This window comes from Salvelinus namaycush, chromosome 15 (genome assembly GCF_016432855.1).
Source record: "Salvelinus namaycush isolate Seneca chromosome 15, SaNama_1.0, whole genome shotgun sequence".
Taxonomy (NCBI): domain Eukaryota; kingdom Metazoa; phylum Chordata; class Actinopteri; order Salmoniformes; family Salmonidae; genus Salvelinus; species Salvelinus namaycush.
In genome coordinates, this window is record NC_052321.1 from 18,293,908 (window position 1) to 18,313,228 (window position 19,321).

General features: G+C 40.9%; 1 protein-coding gene across 3 annotated transcripts; it reads right to left on the reverse strand.

Annotated features, from left to right (window-relative positions):
- Positions 1 to 7,557: 7,557 nt before the first annotated feature.
- Positions 7,558 to 19,098, reverse strand: LOC120060256 (KH domain-containing, RNA-binding, signal transduction-associated protein 1-like). 3 transcript variants are annotated; one of them, XM_039009432.1, is made up of 12 exons: positions 18,765 to 19,098; positions 14,946 to 15,073; positions 12,569 to 12,685; positions 12,041 to 12,187; positions 11,748 to 11,887; positions 11,396 to 11,657; positions 10,976 to 11,052; positions 10,763 to 10,821; positions 10,379 to 10,548; positions 8,517 to 8,584; positions 8,068 to 8,102; positions 7,558 to 7,942 (listed from the first exon to the last, which is right to left on the reverse strand). In XM_039009432.1, exons 1-9 carry the CDS (start codon positions 18,922 to 18,924, stop codon positions 10,442 to 10,444), a joined length of 1,197 nt encoding a protein of 398 aa, XP_038865360.1. In that variant the 5' UTR covers positions 18,925 to 19,098; the 3' UTR covers positions 7,558 to 7,942; positions 8,068 to 8,102; positions 8,517 to 8,584; positions 10,379 to 10,441. The 3 variants fall into 3 exon arrangements, with proteins under 3 accessions (XP_038865360.1, XP_038865358.1, XP_038865359.1); XM_039009430.1 differs by having other exon boundaries at positions 11,748 to 11,890; XM_039009431.1 differs by lacking the exons at positions 7,558 to 7,942; positions 8,068 to 8,102; positions 8,517 to 8,584 and having other exon boundaries at positions 9,423 to 10,548; positions 11,748 to 11,890.
- Positions 19,099 to 19,321: the final 223 nt, after the last annotated feature.

A 19,321-nucleotide genomic window follows, 5' to 3' on the forward strand; every position in this document is an offset into this window, starting at 1 on the left:
TTGCAACCAACAACTTACCGCTGGTTTGGTGCTTGTTCACTGGATCGATTCTAACTGAAACATCCTCCCTCGTAAGCAAGCTACGCAAACCAGCCAATAAGATGCTATGTTGAGTAGGTGAAGGCAAGACAAAACTAAAACCAAAAACCCATTGGCTTAACAATAAAGTGGCAAGGGGCATCACCAATATAACCCTGTTACATAAGTATCTTTAACAAATGACTGTCCAGGGCACAGTTAGTTATTGAATGCGCCTTTGGGATTCTGGCAGCCCGGTGGAGAATGTATCGGAGATTGCTTGGTCTCAGCCCCTCAAATGTCGATGCCTGCGTGAAGGCCACATGTGTTCTCCACAACTACCTGCGGAGGTCATTCCAGGAGCCACTCCAGATGGAGATGGGCACGCCAAATGGTCACCTACCTGATGTCACCAGGGCAGGTACCAACAACGCCCCCAGACAGGCACTCCAGGTGAGGGTGAAGCTGACCACCTACTTCTCATCGCCAGCAGGTGAAGTCCCATGGCAGTATGCCGTGGAGTGAAACAGCTCTTTTAAGAACCATCCACCGTTGTCCATAAAATTGTATTTTTCCCCCAGATTACTTTATGTATCATTGTCTCTCTTCATTTGGAAGTTATATTTAAGTGACATTTGGGAGTAAAGACCACACCTTAAAACCCCTTCCCTCTCCCATTAAATTAACGTCAGTATTATACACACCTGGCATGGTACATCAGATGAGCAGGAGCACTAATTAAGGTTATACGACATACAGTTAGTATGATAACAAAGGGAAAGGGTGATCTAGGGTCCATACAAATAGTACAGTTTACCACCATGTTCACTGGCCTGACAAAATACAGGTGGAGGAAAAAAAACTAATTAGGAAGATAATGTGTTTTTACTTTAATCTTGTCTTAGATCTGCAAAGGTGTAGGGAAGAAATAAGCAGATTAAGTCTAAATGGGATATTAAGTACAGGAAAGAACATGACAGGTATGTGTGTTGTAAAAATGTTTTTTTTTTTTTTTACTATTGAAAGAAGTGTGTGTGTGTGTCTGTCTCTGAAAAAAAGAAAATAATATGTAGCCATAACACAGCTAAACAAACAAATGGCCCCTGGACGTCATGGATGCACCGGTGGCGACAACACTTGTGGATGACGTAGTAGAGGGTCTGGCTGTAAAATTGCCACTCGTTGCCTTAGGCACAATAAATGGATCCAGAAAATAAAGAATGTGGCAGAAGCGCCAAGGCTGCTGGCCTGAAGCTGCTGACCCAGACCTCTTCTTCTCTTTCTCTGCCCTTCTCTCGCTCTGATACCTGTCCCTGGGTCCTCTCCACTTCCTCCTACAGTCTTCTTCTACATAGACATGAACATGATAAGCCAAACCATTTCCTAGCATAACTATAGTTGTTAGATAGTAATCATGGACATGTCACCTACTGTACAAACGGTTATCTGACCAAATTATCAGGGGTACAGTAGTATCTACCATTTCTATTACTATTTATCTGACATACACACTCACACTCTTTCAAACATGATTATTTGGGAAAGTTAGCAGGGGTAGTAACTAGCATAATTTATATGACTTTCTTTCACACACACATCTCACTTGCTAGGTTAGCTAGCTAGCTAAAGTTAACTAGCCACATCTAGCACAAGCTCACTACTAAACTGACCTGGCAATCCTACTATCGTGGACACTTGTCTCCAAACAGCATTTTTTTGTGTTTATGTCCCTGTAGCTGTCAGCAGTTGTGTCAAAAAGACACGGTTTTGAGGATACTGCGAAAATGATTCCTCCATGTGTCTAACTGCATGCGACCATCTGCAAAAGATACCTGCATCAGTATAACGTTAGTTGCCTAGCTGCGCAAAATGTTAAGCAGCAGTGATGCAATGATGCAGTCAGTGTGTTCAAAGTGTTAGCTAGCAGTCATCATCATGAATGAAATCGACAATCTATTGGCAAACCCTTTTTTATCCTTGTCATATGAAGAGAAATACCGAAGAGAAATTATAGATAAAACGTATCGGTGCTCACCGGCCATTGGACATAAACATTACACAACAAATTGGAAATCGCAAATTCAAAAAAGTAAGCTGTTATTATCCCATGTGCCTCACCCTAACAATTTGGTCTATTTACCTCTCTTAATTTCACCTACTGTTCTGACTTGGTGGTGCACATGTAGCCTATAACCTGTTTTAGAGAAATGTAATCATTGAATTTTGTAGAGCTTTCATTGTCTGCTTTATATGCCCCCTTTATTTAACATACGGTTCTGACTTGGTGTACAGGGAGAGCACTTTAAGAACAGCCCATGTTCTGAATTCTGTTGCTGTACATTTCAAAAGTGCTAAACAAATAATTATATTGACTATGTCCGTCCTAGCTCGCTCATTAGTCTTAATCGAAATTACGGATTGTCTCTTATCCGCTTGTTGTCCCCTTATGCCATAGTTTGTACATCTCAATTGTCATTAGAAACCACATTTGTTTAAGCAAGTCAGCCATATCAGCTATGTTTTTTTAAAAGGCAGTAAATGAGGCTGAATGAACTGTTTCGCTGCCAGACACGGCTCCGCTGATAACGAGGTGTAGCAGTGGTAAGATGTTGGGACAGCTTTATGTAGGCCTTAACAGTTTGTGGGCACTGTTTGTCACTGTTATAGTGCAATTAATGTATTGTTTAGTGGCTCTGCTGGCATGCATCCCACTTATTGTTGTAATTTCTTTAGCCTCACCAAGATTTACATGCTAAAATCACCCCTGTATTTCACTGTTTAGAGGTTTTCAAGTTCATTGTGCAATTGTAGCCCTTTACTGAAGACGATGGTACTATTCTTTGTAGTACACGTGCTGCGGCACCCCTTTGATCTCAAATTAGTGCAGTCACAGTCACGTTTTATTGCGCTGTATGGTCCAGTATAGCATTAAGTCATCATATTCATGGTATAGCCATGCACATTGTTTATAAGAGATGTGAATTGGAGATTGTATTCTGTCATTCACTATTGTATTATTTATTTTTTCTCTCTCTTTACTTGCAGACCCCACACACACACTTACTTTGGTTGAAGCAAGATGCCAGACCACTAAGTGCCTTAGCCCATCCATACTACATGCAGTGCAGTGCTGTTCAGTGCCTGTGCATTTTCAATGTTATTAAACCACCTCAACTGGAATCTTACCTGTCTGTCATCTGTGCCCTTACTGGAGTGAACACAAAGTAAAACCTAATTTAAAGAATATACAGCCCGCCAAGTCATCACTTAATCCCTATGTGATTACTGACTGTATTAAATAAAACTTCCAATGCCAAATAAATTATTCAGGATTCTGTAATTTATAGACAACGGTAGTTCCCAGTCAGACAATTACTATTAAAAAAAATCTGTGTTCCTCAGTGCAATGTTTGGTGTTGTTTTGTCCTCAGTCCTCTTTTGAATTCTGTGTACTGATTCAGTTCTAAATTACCATCGAGTCCATCCTCACATCTTCCATCACTGCAACGGATTGTCCGGTCTGCTGAGAGGGTCATTGGCTGCCACCTGCCCTCCATCGAGGTTCTGCACGACTGCAGGGCAAGGAAGATCACCGCCGACCCCTTTCACCTCCCCTTCCTTGGCAAACGGTTCAGGTCAATCATGACCAAAACCTCCCGCCACCTGAACAGTTTCTTGTGCCGTGGCCCTCACCAACCGTCCACGACCATCCTCTCCTCCATGGACTTTGCATTCTGCACTATTCATCCACAGACTATGCAAACTAAGCGTGGAAAGTGATTAGGGACACACTGAAAATCTTAAACTAAATAATAAATACAATATTTGATGAGAGAATTTAACTAGGACTATAAAATAATGAAAGATTTTAAATATGTAATTACTAAGGCCTTTTGGAATCCACATTTTACACTAAATAATAAGTGATATTTCCTGGGAACATAAAAAGGCACCACTTCATAGTTGTAGGAATAACTCAGCCATCTTTCACCGTCCCCTTTCATCTCCATTGTCCAAAATCCGGTTAGAGCAGCCAAGTCGTGATTGGTCCAAAAAAAACTGACCAATCGCGTTTCAGTAGACTGCTACATGCTATGTTCATTGGCTAGCATTTCCTCCGATATAAAGTTATAGTAAGCAGTTGCGAGCGCAAAATAGATTTGAGAGCAAACTGAAAAATTGGTGTGAGGTGGAGAAAATGCATTCGTGTGGGGACACTCCGTATTTGTGAGTGCAATCATTTCTGAGTCTTAACATGTAGTAAGACTTTCTTCAGGCAAACACATCTCTGCTCTCGCATTAATGTAAGGCTACTGCGTGCGAAAATGCATTACATTTTTTTTGGGGGGGAACACAAATACAAAAAAACAGAAACATACAAACAAGAGTACATAAACCTAACAGACAGGGGTATTACATATCAAGAATTATTTTCAATTTGTTAAATACTCTTATGGTGCATATTGCTTTATTGTTTTTACATTTACTGATCATGTCAAAATAATATTTTAATTCTCTTAAATAATGTGAAGAGGGGTTTGTTCTCTGCCTACCTCATTTTATGGACAAAGAATCTTCCATGAAAGATAAACAAATTAACAATGAAAGTTAAATCAAGGTCCATATCATTTGGTTCAAAATTAAACATATCAGTCTTTCAAATTAACATTAATAGTTGTTTCTTTTAAAATAAGATCTCACACCAAAATCTTCTAACATAAGAAGTCCCAAAATAAATGGTCAAGAGTCTCTTGGTCACAATCACAAAATACACATGTTAACAATAGCTATTTTAAATCTGTGTATAATGAAAGGTCTTTTCAGGACAGATTCTATGAATGAGTTTGTATGATACTCCTTTCACCTTATTAGATATACAATATTTACCAGATAACGTAACTTTGTTCCAGTTCACTTGTCCTAGGGCTGCATTCCGGTACATTTTAGCAGAGTGAATAGTAAAATTGAGTTACCTTATATACGTGTTATTACATTTAGTTTAAAATGTCAGTTCCTTCTAATTGTATTGAGGCTACAAAAACCTCAACAGTTGCACTTGGAGTATTGTTATATTCTCCTAAAAGAAGAATAGCACCTTTTGGGACAGCTCTAACAATTTGATACTCCTCGGGAGTGAATGTAAAATTGTGTGTTCTAATAAAATCTGGATAATCATATAGTTGTCCATCATTCAATAATTGTTTAACCCAAATAATGTTGTCAAACCAGTTCTGGATAAACAAAGACTTGTTTTTGTATTTTATGTCTTTACTATTCCAGATTGTATGCCTATGAGGGGAAAAATTGTGTTTGTACATGAGGTTCCAAGTTAGAAGTACTCGATTATGAAAGTTTCTAAGCTTAATAGGGATTTTACCCATATCAAAGTTGCATTTGAGTAAGAATTCTAGACCACCAATTTGTTGGAATATTAAATTAGGGATTATATTCCAGATGCAATCCTTATTTCTTAAATAGTTTTGCATCCATTTAATCGTAAATATTATATTAGAGGTTTTAAAATCCAGAGCATTCAACCCTCACTCACCTTGGGTGCTACATATGACCGCTTTTCTTAAATGAGGTTTAATTCCTCCATTTGAAGTTAAATAATTTAGTATCAACCATTTTAGTTAGTGACAGAGGAACATCCAAGGCAAGGGAGGTAGAAACTAATGCAGTTGTGCTCGCTCACAAACTCGTTTAATTTTTGCACACCACGCTGGCCAGCGCTCGCGGCACCCGTCCTCTGCTCGCTCGACCACATTTCTTCTCGACTCAAGCGCCATTTCGTGCCCGCTTGATGTTTGAATCCTCCAGTAAACTACAGCGTATGTCCTCAGTGGTCACCAACCGGTCGATCTTCAATGCATTCCTAGTCGATTACCAAACATTTCTGTAGAAAAGCCAACGATAAAGGAATACGCTCCCTTTTTTTTCTCTTCGTGTTACGCATACAGAAGGGAGTGTATACATTTTCATACTGGTCTGCCGTGGGAATCGAACCCATTACCCTAACATTGTAAGCGATACCAACTGAGCCAGATATCACAAACTACTTGTTTCAATGTACTCAATTACTGTATTGTACATTGTTTTTCTTCTTGATGATAAAGTATACAGGTACAAACCTAATGACCAGCCTATGTACAATACAGTAATGTAAATTAAGTGGTTTGTAAGGATGCATTAATACTGCACAAATTAGTGGTTGTTTTCCATGTTATATCGCCAAGAAAAATATTACATTTGATATGGATGTTGCGTCTTTGCCCATAACTTGGCACAGGATTTTGTTCTTTCTTGATTCTATTTGAATGACAACCGCAGAGGGAAACAACTCTTACAATTCCAAGTATTGGATCCTGCAAGATACTGTTCTTAATTATACAACTACCTTTCTTGCCAAAGTGGAGATGTTGGAAAAAAATGTTTGCCCGCTCTACAGACGTTTATATTGTTCCGATAATACTAATAAATGCCCAGTGCACTAATTTTGTGAAAAATATTTTGTGTTTCTGAGCACCCCTACTTCCCACGGCTTTGCCTTTGTCAATATTCAGCCTCACCATCCTGACAGAATGGGGCCAGACATCTCCCAACATAAGACAGTGGAGGGAAGTGAGAGCTTGAAAGAGAAACCAGACCAGCGCAGCTGCTCTCACACAATACTGCCATTAGATACCTCGTCCCCAGAAAGATGCTGTTTATTTATTTAGAGTGAGAAAATAGATGGGGCAAGGGAGCATGATATAAGAGATGTGTTGTCAATGTTGAGTACCCAAGTTTATATTCATACTGAACAAAAATAAAAATGCAACATGTAAAGTGTTGGTTTCATGATCTGAAATACAAGACCACAAAATAATCCAGTCACCTGACAGGTGTGGCATATCAAGAAGCTGATTAACAGCATGATCATTACACCAGTACACCTTGCACTGGGGACAATAAAAGGCATCTGGCATCTCTAAAATGTGCAGTTGTCACAACACAATGCCACATGTCTCAAGTTGAGGGAGTGTGCAATTGGCATGATGAATGCAGGAATGTCCAAAAGAGCTGTTGCCAGATGTTAATTTCTCTACCATAAGCCGCTTCCACCTTTGTTTTAAAGAATTTGGCAGTATGTCCAACCGGCCTCAACCCCAGAACACATGTAACCACGGCAGCCCAGGACCTCCACATCCGGCTTAATCACCTATGGGATCGTCTGAGACCAACCACCCAGACAGCTAATGAAATTTAAGGATTTCTGTCTGTAATAAAGCCCTTTTGTGGGGAAAAACAAATTCTGATTGGCTGGGCCTGGCTCCCAAGTGGGTGGTACAGCGCACTCCCATGGCTACGCCTCTACCCAGTCATGTGAAATCCATAGATTAGGGCCTAATGAATATTTCAATTGACTGATTTCCTGTAACTCAGTAAAAGGGTCAATGTGCCATTGAACAGATCACTGAACCCCAATTGCTCATGTAAGTTGCTCTGGATAAGCGTCTGCTAAATTACTAAAATGTAAAACAATTCCCGACAAAAATATAGCATAATCAGGATATTGGGATTTATTTAAGAAATCAAAGTTATTCTGCACAGAAATCATTCAAGACCTTGAGGCAACTACAATTTAACAATCACAAAAACAACTAAAACGAGGTAAAAAAAAAAGTCAATGAAATGTAGCAATTATAATTTTAGGGGGTAGATCAGTTTTGATATTGCAGAAAGATTGTGCCTTCTATCAATGTAATTGTTTGCATCATTTTCCAGAATACAACTCAGTTCCTCTTACTCCAAGCTGCTGTCAGGAACCAGTGCATTTACTTCATCCTCTCAAGTTGAATGCACTGTAAGCCTCATGTTCTTTCTCTGGAGACTTGCAGACATTAAGCAGCCATATTCCAGGGAGTGCCATTATCGATAAGTGCTGGAGCAAACACACATATCCTCATTTATAGCAAACTGATGGGCATATCTTGTGTAAGAAAAGCCTTGTGGCAATCCTGACAGTTAAACCCCCAACAAAACATGGGGCTGCCAGGCTTAAATTACCTGTGCAGTCTTCAAGGCCTTTCACTGGATTATACCTGTTGAAACGATAAAAATTCACAAGTCACCCTGTTGAGCAACTAAAACGGAGCACTTCCCAAAACCTGAGAACAAAAATTGGAGATGACCAACATTTCCACCCTCCTTCTTCCAGTCTAGCAGTAAGTACTTTGTCACAACACTGGTTTGATCTTCTACTACAGCTGGTAAAGACCCTGACAAAATTCAGCCTGAGGGTCCATTCCCAAAACATTGCAGTTAGTTGTGAAGAGGACTAGGAGCTTTCTGGCCAACTTCAACAAGCACACGCAAAATGAGGAATACTCAGGTGGATGGCAGACCTTGTTCACTCATCGTTTGCTCAATTTAAGTAATAGTAAAACCCAAAATACTACAGCAGCTTTAGCCTAGTCAAATTCCATGACATTGCTGAAGAGTAATGGACGACTTACCCCGAGGACTTTATTCAGCTCAAGTCCGATGCCTTTCTCAAACCCAGAGAGGGACTTACTCGGAATACCTGGGGACAGAAATACAATGAGACCCTTGTGCAAGTGCTGTTGACAACATGTACTTGAACACGATCATCCATGCAAGACTAATATTTCAATGCAAATGTCATGCAACTCAAGCGGAGGTTGTAAGTCTTTATAACCATGACTTAGATTATTTTAACATTATTCTAAAAATACCAAACAAAAAAGCCAGGGAGGGCAGTTGAAATAATTGGACCATAAACTGTTTTCAATTTTAGCAAGAGTTGCATTACAATCATTTCTAATACTTTTGTACAGCTATTTTGTTTGGAACAGGTCATCATAGCATATTATGCAGGTATGTATTTTTGGACAACTGGTTTTGGATGACTAGCAGGTTCTAGCATTTTGTGCATAAGACAAAAAAAATCTCTAACAAATGACAGTTGGGGTTCGTTTTACCTTCTTGACGTGATCTTTAGGCTTTTAGCATCCTCTCCCCTGCGATATTTTTCTTTGATGCAAAGTCATGCTGGCTGGTTTTATTAAAGTCAAGTAAGAATCCTGCAAGCTTGACTTGAAATACTGTTGAAAATCAGTTATTTCAAATGACTAAAAATACATGGATCATTGGGAAGCTTGAGGAAATGTGCTGTCGTAACAATTGACTTCAAATAATACAAGTCCAGGCACTATCATTGTCAGACGAAGTATTTGGAAATACATTACCTTAAGGAACCATCGTTATTTTACGTGACATAATGGGTCTCTTCTAGATCTTCTATTAAAGAGAGAGATGAAGAGGATGTGCTCTTTATCAAAATAGAGCAGACGTTCTTTTTGGTTGCTTTTGTCTATGTACATGCAATAATCTGGTGATTGTTTGAGTTTTGTGAAGAACCTCAAAATGAGGATCAGTTTTATTAGTGGAAGGCATTACTATACAACAAAATCAAGATACCAGGTTTAGTTGGATAAAAAAACAAAAACAAATTAGGCTTTATTGATACAACGCACTGCAGCAAAACATTTGTGGATATATTTAGTATCCTATTTAGGCAAGAGTACACATATAGCACTATGCATTTTGGAGACTGCACAACTTTAGATAGCAATACAATTGTCCTTAGTTTATGTACATAATATTGAGTTGGCTGCAGTTTTCCCTTACATAAAGACCCTGTGAGGACCATGTCCAAATCTTGGTAGGACACCAACAAATAGAGTAATTCACCAGAATTTCCATCAGTCAGCCCAATAAGATGTAGACCAAAGTAAGCCAATCGCAAAAGATATCTATAGCAGAATGTACTAGACAATCAAGTCAAATTGAAATGACTGAGATTTTAGGACAGACCGTCTCAACAGTGTCTAATAAGGCTAGATTTCAAAACTCATAATAAAAAATAAAAAAATTGAACCTATGGGATTTTAGATTCTACAAAAAAATTGTCCAGAAATTTATTTAGGTTCTTCCCCATTCATTCTAAGTTGCCGATGTTACATTGATGTCATTGATCAAGTTTATTAGCTAAAAATACTTTTGAAATGCAGCCTAAATGAGTCTGCAACTGAATCCTCTCATGACGACAGACAAACTGAAATAACATTTTTGAACATTAAACTACACAAGGTATCAAGTTTTTTTGTTTTTTTGTTTTAAATCTTCAAGCAACCATTACATTAGATCTTAACTCAAAGATGCATTGGAAACAAACATTGAATGAAACGTATTATCAAAATCCTTGCATTTGCTTGCTATGCCCACTCGATGCGATACATCCAATTATCCTGCTCTCAAACAATTTAAAAAAATTAAAGAAAAAGAGGGAAATTACTTCAGAGTTAAAAGTGATTTACAACAGGAGACAGTTGCCAGGGCAACCCTCTACCGGAGCCGTTCAGTATCTTCCGTATGGATGCTCTCTGTAGGACCCCCGCTTATCCTGCCTTGCAGGAGGGGCTTTGCCTCCAGTGGTGGGCCACGAACCCTCCCAATCGTCCTGGGCTACGAGAGAAAATGCACACAAGTCACAAACAAAGGTCAATGTTTGGATACATACAGTGTGGCAATAAAGAGCGGTGGTCAATTCATTCAGTACAAAACATTGACACAAGACCGGTTTGGCCCAATTATGTAATTTCAATATCTGAGAATGTATGTGAAAATAGGAATGTTGTTTATACCAACTTTCACCACCATTAATTTACTATCATCTTACCATAGGGTTCAAAGGCCTCCTGAGCCTCTCCATGTCCATAGTCATAGTACTCTGTATCCCTGAGAAGAGAAGGTCAAACAGTCTTCCACCATTTTGAGACTACATTGAATATTGTGAGGCAAAATGTCTGCGCCCCTACACTATCCTGAGGATTGGCCACTTCATTGTTTAAAAACTCACAATGAGCCATTATACTATGAGATAGAAACTTACGCTTGTGGAGGTTGTTGACTGTAATAACTGTCATAACCTTCATATGCAGGCTCAGCATAGCTTTCTTCATAGGCAGGCTGGGGAAAAGACAACATAAGCAATTAACCACAGAATGACAAGGTGCACGTACAACATACAATGCTAGAGTAATGTCAGAACAAACAACGCAAGTGTACTAGAAAGTTTCCATTGGGCTGTTAGTGCCAAGATGGAGGCACAGTTGATTCAACACAGCGCCCCCTATCAGTGATCTAGTGTAGAAATAAATCAATGGCAGAATACCATGAATGAAGAGGTGACATGTCAGCCGTGATAAATAGACCTATAATAAATACGACCTTAAACTGACAGCTCCTCTTAAGTTCTGAAAGAAACTAGGTACACAACACAATGACTTAACAATTGAGTGGTTTGACATACATATTCATCATAGGCCTCAGCCTTGGGTGGTGGCGCATGTTGGTGCTGATGTTGGTGCTGCTGGTGGGAGTGGGCTGGGGACGGGAGCATCCTTTGCGTCCCTTGTGCGGGGGGTCTGGAACGTTGAGCTGTGCCTCCTCTAGCGGGTGTGGAGGGGGGTCCACCCCGACCAGCTGGAGCCCCTCTGGTGGACCCACCCCTGGGTGGCCCTCGGGAAGCTCCACCACGAGGGGCTCCTCCACGAGGTGGCATTCCTCGCCCCCTGAAGAAAAATAAAATATATTTGTAAATTTAAAGTTGGAAAGATTGTGGTCTTGAAAAATAAGGGGTTGCCAAAGGCACTGAATCCTACCTGGCTCCTGCAGAGTTGGGTGGGGGTGCTCCCCTGCCCCTGCCTGGGGGGCCCCCCCTTCCCCTGGATTGTGAGTCCTGACCTCCATTTAGGTAGCCAATCTCCATGAACTGATCCTGGCAGATACCATCCATGGTGTCCTGCTTATAAGTAAAGAAAGTAGTAGCTACATTAACATGGCAGGTCCGTGATTAGAACATGGCAGCAGCCATTGCTAAGCCATCATAGATCAACCCATAGATCACAACTTTAAATGTCTGAGGCTGAAGCAGGATGCTCTCTGGGATACTTACAGGGATGAGGAACTTTTTGACTTCGTCCATGGCATGAGCCATGCGCAGGTATGCCTCAGGTATGGGGGCAAACACCTCTATGAAGACATGCAGTTCCATGCCCAGATGATAATATTTGGGCTCACCACCCTTTCTCAGCTCTTCCTCCTGAAATTAACACCGTGAAAATGACAAACTAGGTGGTTTGAGCCCTGAATGCTGTATACCATGGGTATGACAAAACCTTTTTACTGCTCTAATCACATTGGTAATCAGTTTATAATAGCAATAAGACACCTCAGGGGTTTGTGATATATGGACAATATACCACGGCTAATGACTGTGTCAAGGCACACCGCGTTGCGTCGTGCCTAAGAACAGCCCTTAGCCTTGGTTTATTGGTCATATATCACAACCCCTCGGGCCTCATTGCTTAAATTAAGTCCAATGCTACTCCGTAAATTTCCCAAATACACATTTGATTGCTAAATGGTTTGTTTCAAAGGGACTCCACACATGTAACTGGTCAGCTCCTCCCGACATTCTTACCTTCACCTTGTCTCTCATGGAACCTTTGCCCAACACCGATATCTTTGCTCCTGTTTCCTCCTGGAGTCGCTTGATCGTGTTCCCCTGGGGTCCCAGAATCTTACCAACGAAGTTAAACTGAAGAAAGAATTTGAAAAGAAATAGCCTCTGTTGGTGCAGATTGTTTAATTCATCAGGGTCATATTATATCATGTTGCTATGCTGAGGAAGATATCGTAGCACAGCCTATCCAACATAGTGTGATGCATGCCTTTCCCATCCCGGCTAAGGGAGATCAGGGACAGTAAGTCTGCTGCCCAAGACAGTCAGTCTGCTGCAACAGGGTGAAAACCAGGCCAGAGCAGGTAACATTTATACGTACATTTGTCACTCAGGCACTCAAACGTGACGGCTAGGGCCATTTGGTTTCTCCTAAACCTTTTTCCTTACTCAAATGGAAAAGAGGGCGAGAGCCTGCCCAAGAGACTGAGATCGGCCAATGTTTAATGGCGGTAGATATGAGAGCTGTTTCGGCACACCGAAACTAAGAGGAATGAATTTCAATTATCAGATGGTCAAACCAAGGTCACTCTTTCTGCAATTGCCCATTTATGTGGGCCATTTTGTATTAATTCATATCTAGACGCCACAGGGGGGGGGTGTCTTAAGCCTTGCGCATGTGTCAGCTTGGTAGGCCCCTAGCCAAATTCTGCTAGGTGACGCGAACGAGTGAGCCTGCAAAATGACAATAGTACCACTTGTCCATCTTGAAACGCCATAGCCAGTAAACACATCCTCAAAATAGATTAATTCACCATAACTCAAGAAATCAGTCATTTATTGAAATTTTTACAGAAGAGATCTAAGCCAGACAATTTTACATCCAACTAAGATGTTTGGTGCAGTATTTCTCAAGTGAATTTGCACAAATGACAACACTTCATTGAACAATCCCCATTGTTGACCAATCACCAACAAAGAGACGTGTCAGTCATAATATATGCACGAAGTTCCAGAATGGAATGATGCGGATGTCTTTACTCTGCATGTCTGAATGAGCACTGTGACATGCCATTTCAACTTCACTCCCCTGAAATTAAAAAGCATCATTCCACTACATGCAGTCATATCCATTAAAGTTGGTCACTGAAAACCCTGAGGGGTGGAAGTTGTTTTCATTCCATGTCAGTGACGAGTCCCTTGACAGTAAAGGAGAGCCAGACGAAGTAGGGCAGGGTTGCCCCACTGGCGGACAATTTTATTTGGCCTTTCAAGTTCTGAGCAACCCCACCCCCCCAAAAATGGGGGGGGGGAAACATAAAACCAGCGCCAAAGGATTTTAATTTTGGAAATCTGTTCTAAATTATTCCCACGCATAGAGAGATACACACCAGTTAAGGTACACCAGTGGCCAGTTAAGGTACACCACCCAATTCATGAAAACAGTTCGCTCCTACAGACAGTGAGTCACATGGCCTGCTATATAAAGCAGGCAGACCTGCATCCAGTTACTGTTCTATTGAATGTTAGAATGGGCAAAGCGAGTGACCTAAGCAACTGTGTCGTATAATAGTCGGTGCCATCTGCGCTGGTTCCAGCATCTCAGAAAAGTCCGGCCTCCTGGTATTTTCACGTATAACCGTGTCCAGGGTTTACCGAGAATGGCGAGAAGAAAAAAAAAAAAACAGTCAGCGGCAGTCCTGTGGGCAAAGACAGCTTGTTGATGGGAGGTTGAAGGAGAATGGCAAGAATCCCACAAGCTAACAGGCAGGCCACAAAGAACACAGTACAAAAGTGGTGTGCAGAACGGCATCTCAGAACGCACAACTCGTCGGTCCTTGTCTCGGATGGGCTATTGCAGCAGACGACCACACTGGGTTCCACTCCTATCAGCTAAAAACAAGAAGCAGCTACAGTGGGCACGCAATCACCAACAGTGGACAATCGAGCATGAGTCTATGGCCCCATCCTGCCTGGTGTCAACAGTACAGGCTGGTGGCAGTGGTGTAAGAAATGTTTTCCTGGTACACGTTAGGTCCCTTGACAACTGAGCAACGTTTCCATGCCCTGAAGAATTCAGGCTGTTCAGGAGGCAAAGTGCGATCCGACCCGGTACTAGATGGGTGAACCTAAAACTGGTCACTGAGTGTATGTGACCATATACAAACAAGCTTTGAGATTATGTTCTCGTACAATATTATATCCATTTGAGCTTCTTGCAGTCTACAAATGTGCAATTATGTCCCCCCTGAAGTAATCACATTTTAAACACAATGGCCCAAACTGCATGATTCTATCATAAATCGTTCAGAAGTTAGGCTAAAGATTGGGGGGGGAGAAAAAAGAAGAAAAACAAGTTAAGGACTTTCGATGGAGACCAAGAGAAAACTTTACTCACCCTTGGGTACTGCTTGACGGGAATTAGCACACGTTCTTTGACCTTGATGTTCTTTGTGGTAAACAGGTCCAAGTACGTTTCTCTTTCTGCCTCTTTCTTTGACTCTCCTTTCTGAATCCTTTCGATCTCTACATACAGGAAAACATGGGTTTTTAGTTTGAGTAAATCATTACTGTACCATTGTTAAAGATTGAACGTATTGCAAGTGCTTCATGTCATGTTCATAATTCACAAGCAATTAGCAGAGCTTGGTCAAATCCAAGTATAAATAATTAAAGTAGCGACATCTGAGCAATGCCCTACTAGAGAACATCCTGGAGTCAAGACAAAAGCCAACTGATCTAGACATTTTAGCGCCCACATTTCCTCACACAAAGACAACTGGCATAAAACAGACAGTTGTGTGACAATTGGTCTCTAATCCTCTACAACACGGATGCCCCAACAGTGAAATGCTGCAGGCATTAGAGACTTTGCACAACCGCCAACATCCCAAAACATTATGGGGAAACTGAGCTCCGCTCACTAGATAGACACCCTTATAATTATGAAAGCCTCAGCACTGGCAAACAGACCTGATAAAATCCTACTGAAAATGACAAGTTGGCCTGTAGTCTTCAACCCTGATGCTGTAATTGTTATGATTGGGTGCAATGGGGAAGTTAGGGTGAGTCTCAAGAATCAGAGACACACCATTAATTTGACATAATTAACAAAAAATGGCTGATCAGATTGTAGAATACCAACTTGTAATGCACGCTCCTGTTTAGTTTGAGAGACAGACAGGTAGTGGGGAACTGTCTGGTAGAAATTGGTGCTGGGGGAGAGGCAAGCTGCGATAACGCACTTAACTTCTCTAGGGTAAGGGGCAGCATTCGGAATTTTGGATGAAAAGCATGCCCAAATTAAACTGCCTGCCACTCGGGCCCAGAAGATATGATATGCATATAACTGGTAGATTTGGATAGAAACCCCTCTTAAGTTTCCAAAACTGTTAAAATAGTGTCTGTGAGTATAACAGAACTGATTTGGCAGGCGAAAACATGAGAAAAATCCATTCAGGAAGCCATTTGGGGGGGGGGGTTGTAGTTTTCTATTCAATACCATTACAGTATCCATTGACTTAGGACTCAAATTGCAGTTCCTATGCCTTCCACTAGATGTCAACAGTCTTTAGAAATTGTCTCAGGATTGTATTCTGAAAAATGAGGAAGCACAGAGTGTCAGAGCTTTTTCATGCGCACGACAGAGCACCTTTCTTGTTTACCTTTTATATTGACGACGTTATTGTCCAGTTCAAATATCGATTATTTAGGCTAAAAACAACCTGAAGATTGAATATAAACATCGTTTGACATGTTTCTATGAACTTTACGGATACAATTTGGATTTTTTGTCTGCCTGTTTTGACTGCGTTTGAGCCTGTGGATTACTGAAGAAAAGGCGAACAAAATTGAGGTTTTTGGATATAAAGAGACTTTATCAAACAAAAGGAACATTTATTGAGTAAATGAATGTCTGCTGATTGCAACCATATGAAGATCATCAAAGGGATTAATTTTATCTCTATTTCTGACTTGTGTAAATCTTCTACTTGGTTGGTTACTGTTTGTAATGATTTGTCTGCTGGGCTATGTTCTCAAATAATCGTAAGGTATGCTTTCAACGTAAAGCATTTTAAAAATCTGACACCGTGGTTGGATTTCCAGTTTCACTGGCTGTTGAAGAGGTCGGACGCTACCGTCTCACCTACCCTAGAGAAGTTAACTGGCACTGCAGCAGGATGAAGTCGTTTATAACCTGGTCTGACACTTAGCCATGACATTGCTGGCAGAGGTCCCAACATACGTAACAATTTCCTGCCTACAGAATTGTACAGTAACTTTGCAGCATATATCAAATTGCAGATGTGCACACTAACTACACATTTTTACAGCACTAACAAATAAGCAGCCACATTTCATATAATGTTAGCCAACTAGCTACTGTTCCAAAGAAAAACTGCAAGCCAACCCCCATTCACTGACTGGCAAATGCCTTGCGGAGAAAAATAAAAAAATCCACAAGCAACCTTCAACAAGCCTTACAATTTGTATGTCTTCTGGGAAGTTCATGAGTGGCCATCACATCCATGTTATGTTAAAGGGCTAATCCATCCCTGTAAATTAAACTCACATCAATTTGAAGATAGTTATTTTATCCACTCATAACATGGACTATTGACAATGTCACCATGATTTAACTTCTAATTGATTCTTCTGAAATCATAGTCACACTTGCCTAGAAAGCATCCGCTCGTCTATATCGTCATGACAATGTATATATTTCACTTAGATGTGCTTAAAGTAATCAGTGGACCTAATTATTCAACTCAGTTTTTCCTTCAAATCCCACCACGCAATGCGTGTGGCCAAAGAGCAGTTGCAAATGGAAAACTCCGCTGCCAGGCCACATGATCTGCAGGTTGAAAATGATAGATGTAAAATCGCCTATAGGAACAGCACTAACTGGCTACTTTACACGCTGATATTGTGTGTAGCTAGCAACAGCCTAGGCAGCCGATAGGGGGCGCTAAATCTGCACTGTCTAGGACTGACGTGCATTCCCAGTAATACACCAGTGTCCCACGTGAACGACTCCTACATAAAGCAACCTCTAGTCAAAGGGATCATTTTTCTATTTAAAAAAATAAAAAAAATATGCAAGCCAATTAATAAGAACAAATGCTTATTTACAATGACGGCCTACACCGGACAAACGACACTGGGCGCCACCCTATGGGTTTCCCAATACCGGCCGGTTGTGATACAGCCGGGAAACGAACCAGTGTCTGTAGTGCCACCTCTAGCGTTGAGATGCAGTGCCTCGTTAGCCCAATTTGCGAGCAGTCGGGAAAACCGCGGGGATGTGTACTGTAAAACAATTTCCCCACTATTTTCAGACAATTTAGAATATTGCACACCCTTGGCTGAAGGTGGTGGCAATTGTGTTTAATGAAGGCGATACACGTGTCCCGTTTTTCCCCTGCGATTCGCCATTATATGGTTGAGGGAAAGTATGCCTTGCAGTCTGAATGAAGGATGCTTTATGTATGAGCCGGTCTACACGTGTATTACCGGGAATGCACAATCCTAGATGTGCAGATCTAGCGCCAACTATATGCTGCCTCGGCAACATTCAATCTGGCCGGCAGGTTTGAGTAAAAACAAAAATGCACATTGTTCCGGAAGAATAAAAACATCGGTGCAGCCCTCTGGATATTTTTTTAATCCCCATGTGGCCCTCTAGACAAAATTATGGCCCACCCCTGCCATAGAGATGTTCACATGCTGCAACCAAACTTAAATAAAAAAATATGTTGTTCAATTGTTACATTACACAGTAAATCACAGGAATCAGTGGTTTGGGGTGGATTATCCCTTTAACGTAATTACATCACTACACTCCCCACTTGGTGCCATGCCTCTACCTTAGAACCTCGTGCAAACATGCCTTTCCACAGCAACCATTGTCCAAAGGATTTTTTAATATATTTTTTTTAATAGTACAGTGGTGTAAGTTTAGCCAAAACCGCTTAATTTATGACATATGAACGAGCGGTCAACGTTTCACAAATAATTTGTTGTAGTAATCAATGGGTTAACGTTACAAACCAGATTGGTTTGACTACTAATTTAGTTAACGTAGCTACAGTACGTTAGTTAGCCATCGTCATTCTTTCAACTAACGTTACCCTAGATATAGCCTACTGTAACTAACAAGCAAATTCGGGAGTCACTGCGAATGTGCATTTCAATCAAAATATTTGTGATATATTACCTGCAGATATCAGTTTCATTGCGTGAGTAAATGACGAATCCAGGCTGTCTTTTTCTGCCAGAAGCTCAGGGAGATATTTGCTTTCATTCTCCATTTTGCCTTTTTTAGGCTCGGGCTTAGCGTCGGAACTCATGTCGCTCACGTTCTGCAAGGCTTTCATTCACTTAGTTTCAAAGCGGTCGGCAGTACCCCAAAACAACGCACTGTATGACGTTTACTAGCTTTATGTTATCGAATGTTATTCCCCGGTAACTAGCTAGATACACGTTGTCCGTATTTTAGCCGTAACCGAGAGCGGGCTGTGAACAAAAGAGGTTGGTAGAACGGACGATGTTCTTCTTGTGCAAAAAAATTACGTCACATATTTTATAAATCGGAAACGAGGCTGCCTAGTGGATTTAAAGAGGCAGTGTTTTTGAGTTGATGGCCAGTGAGTCGTTCAACTTTTGCCGAGGATTTATGTCAAGAAAGCAAGAATAGAAGCTACTTATTTTGTTGTTTGTGCCCTAATTTGTGGTTGGCCTGTACAGGGAAAAAACAGTTTATTAGCTGATACC

What these genes read in the sequence shown, in the direction of transcription:
- LOC120060256 (XM_039009430.1), bottom strand. Translation starts at nt 18,924, where the DNA reads ATGAAAGCCTTGCAGAACGTGAGCGACATGAGTTCCGACGCTAAGCCC. An exon ending in CCCAACTCTGCAGGAGCCAG is followed by an intron (nt 11,658 to 11,747) that starts GTAGGATTCAGT and finishes ATTTTTCTTCAG; the next exon opens with GGGGCGAGGAATGCCACCTC. An exon ending in GGAGGCCTTTGAACCCTATG is followed by an intron (nt 10,549 to 10,762) that starts GTAAGATGATAG and finishes TTTCTCTCGTAG; the next exon opens with CCCAGGACGATTGGGAGGGT.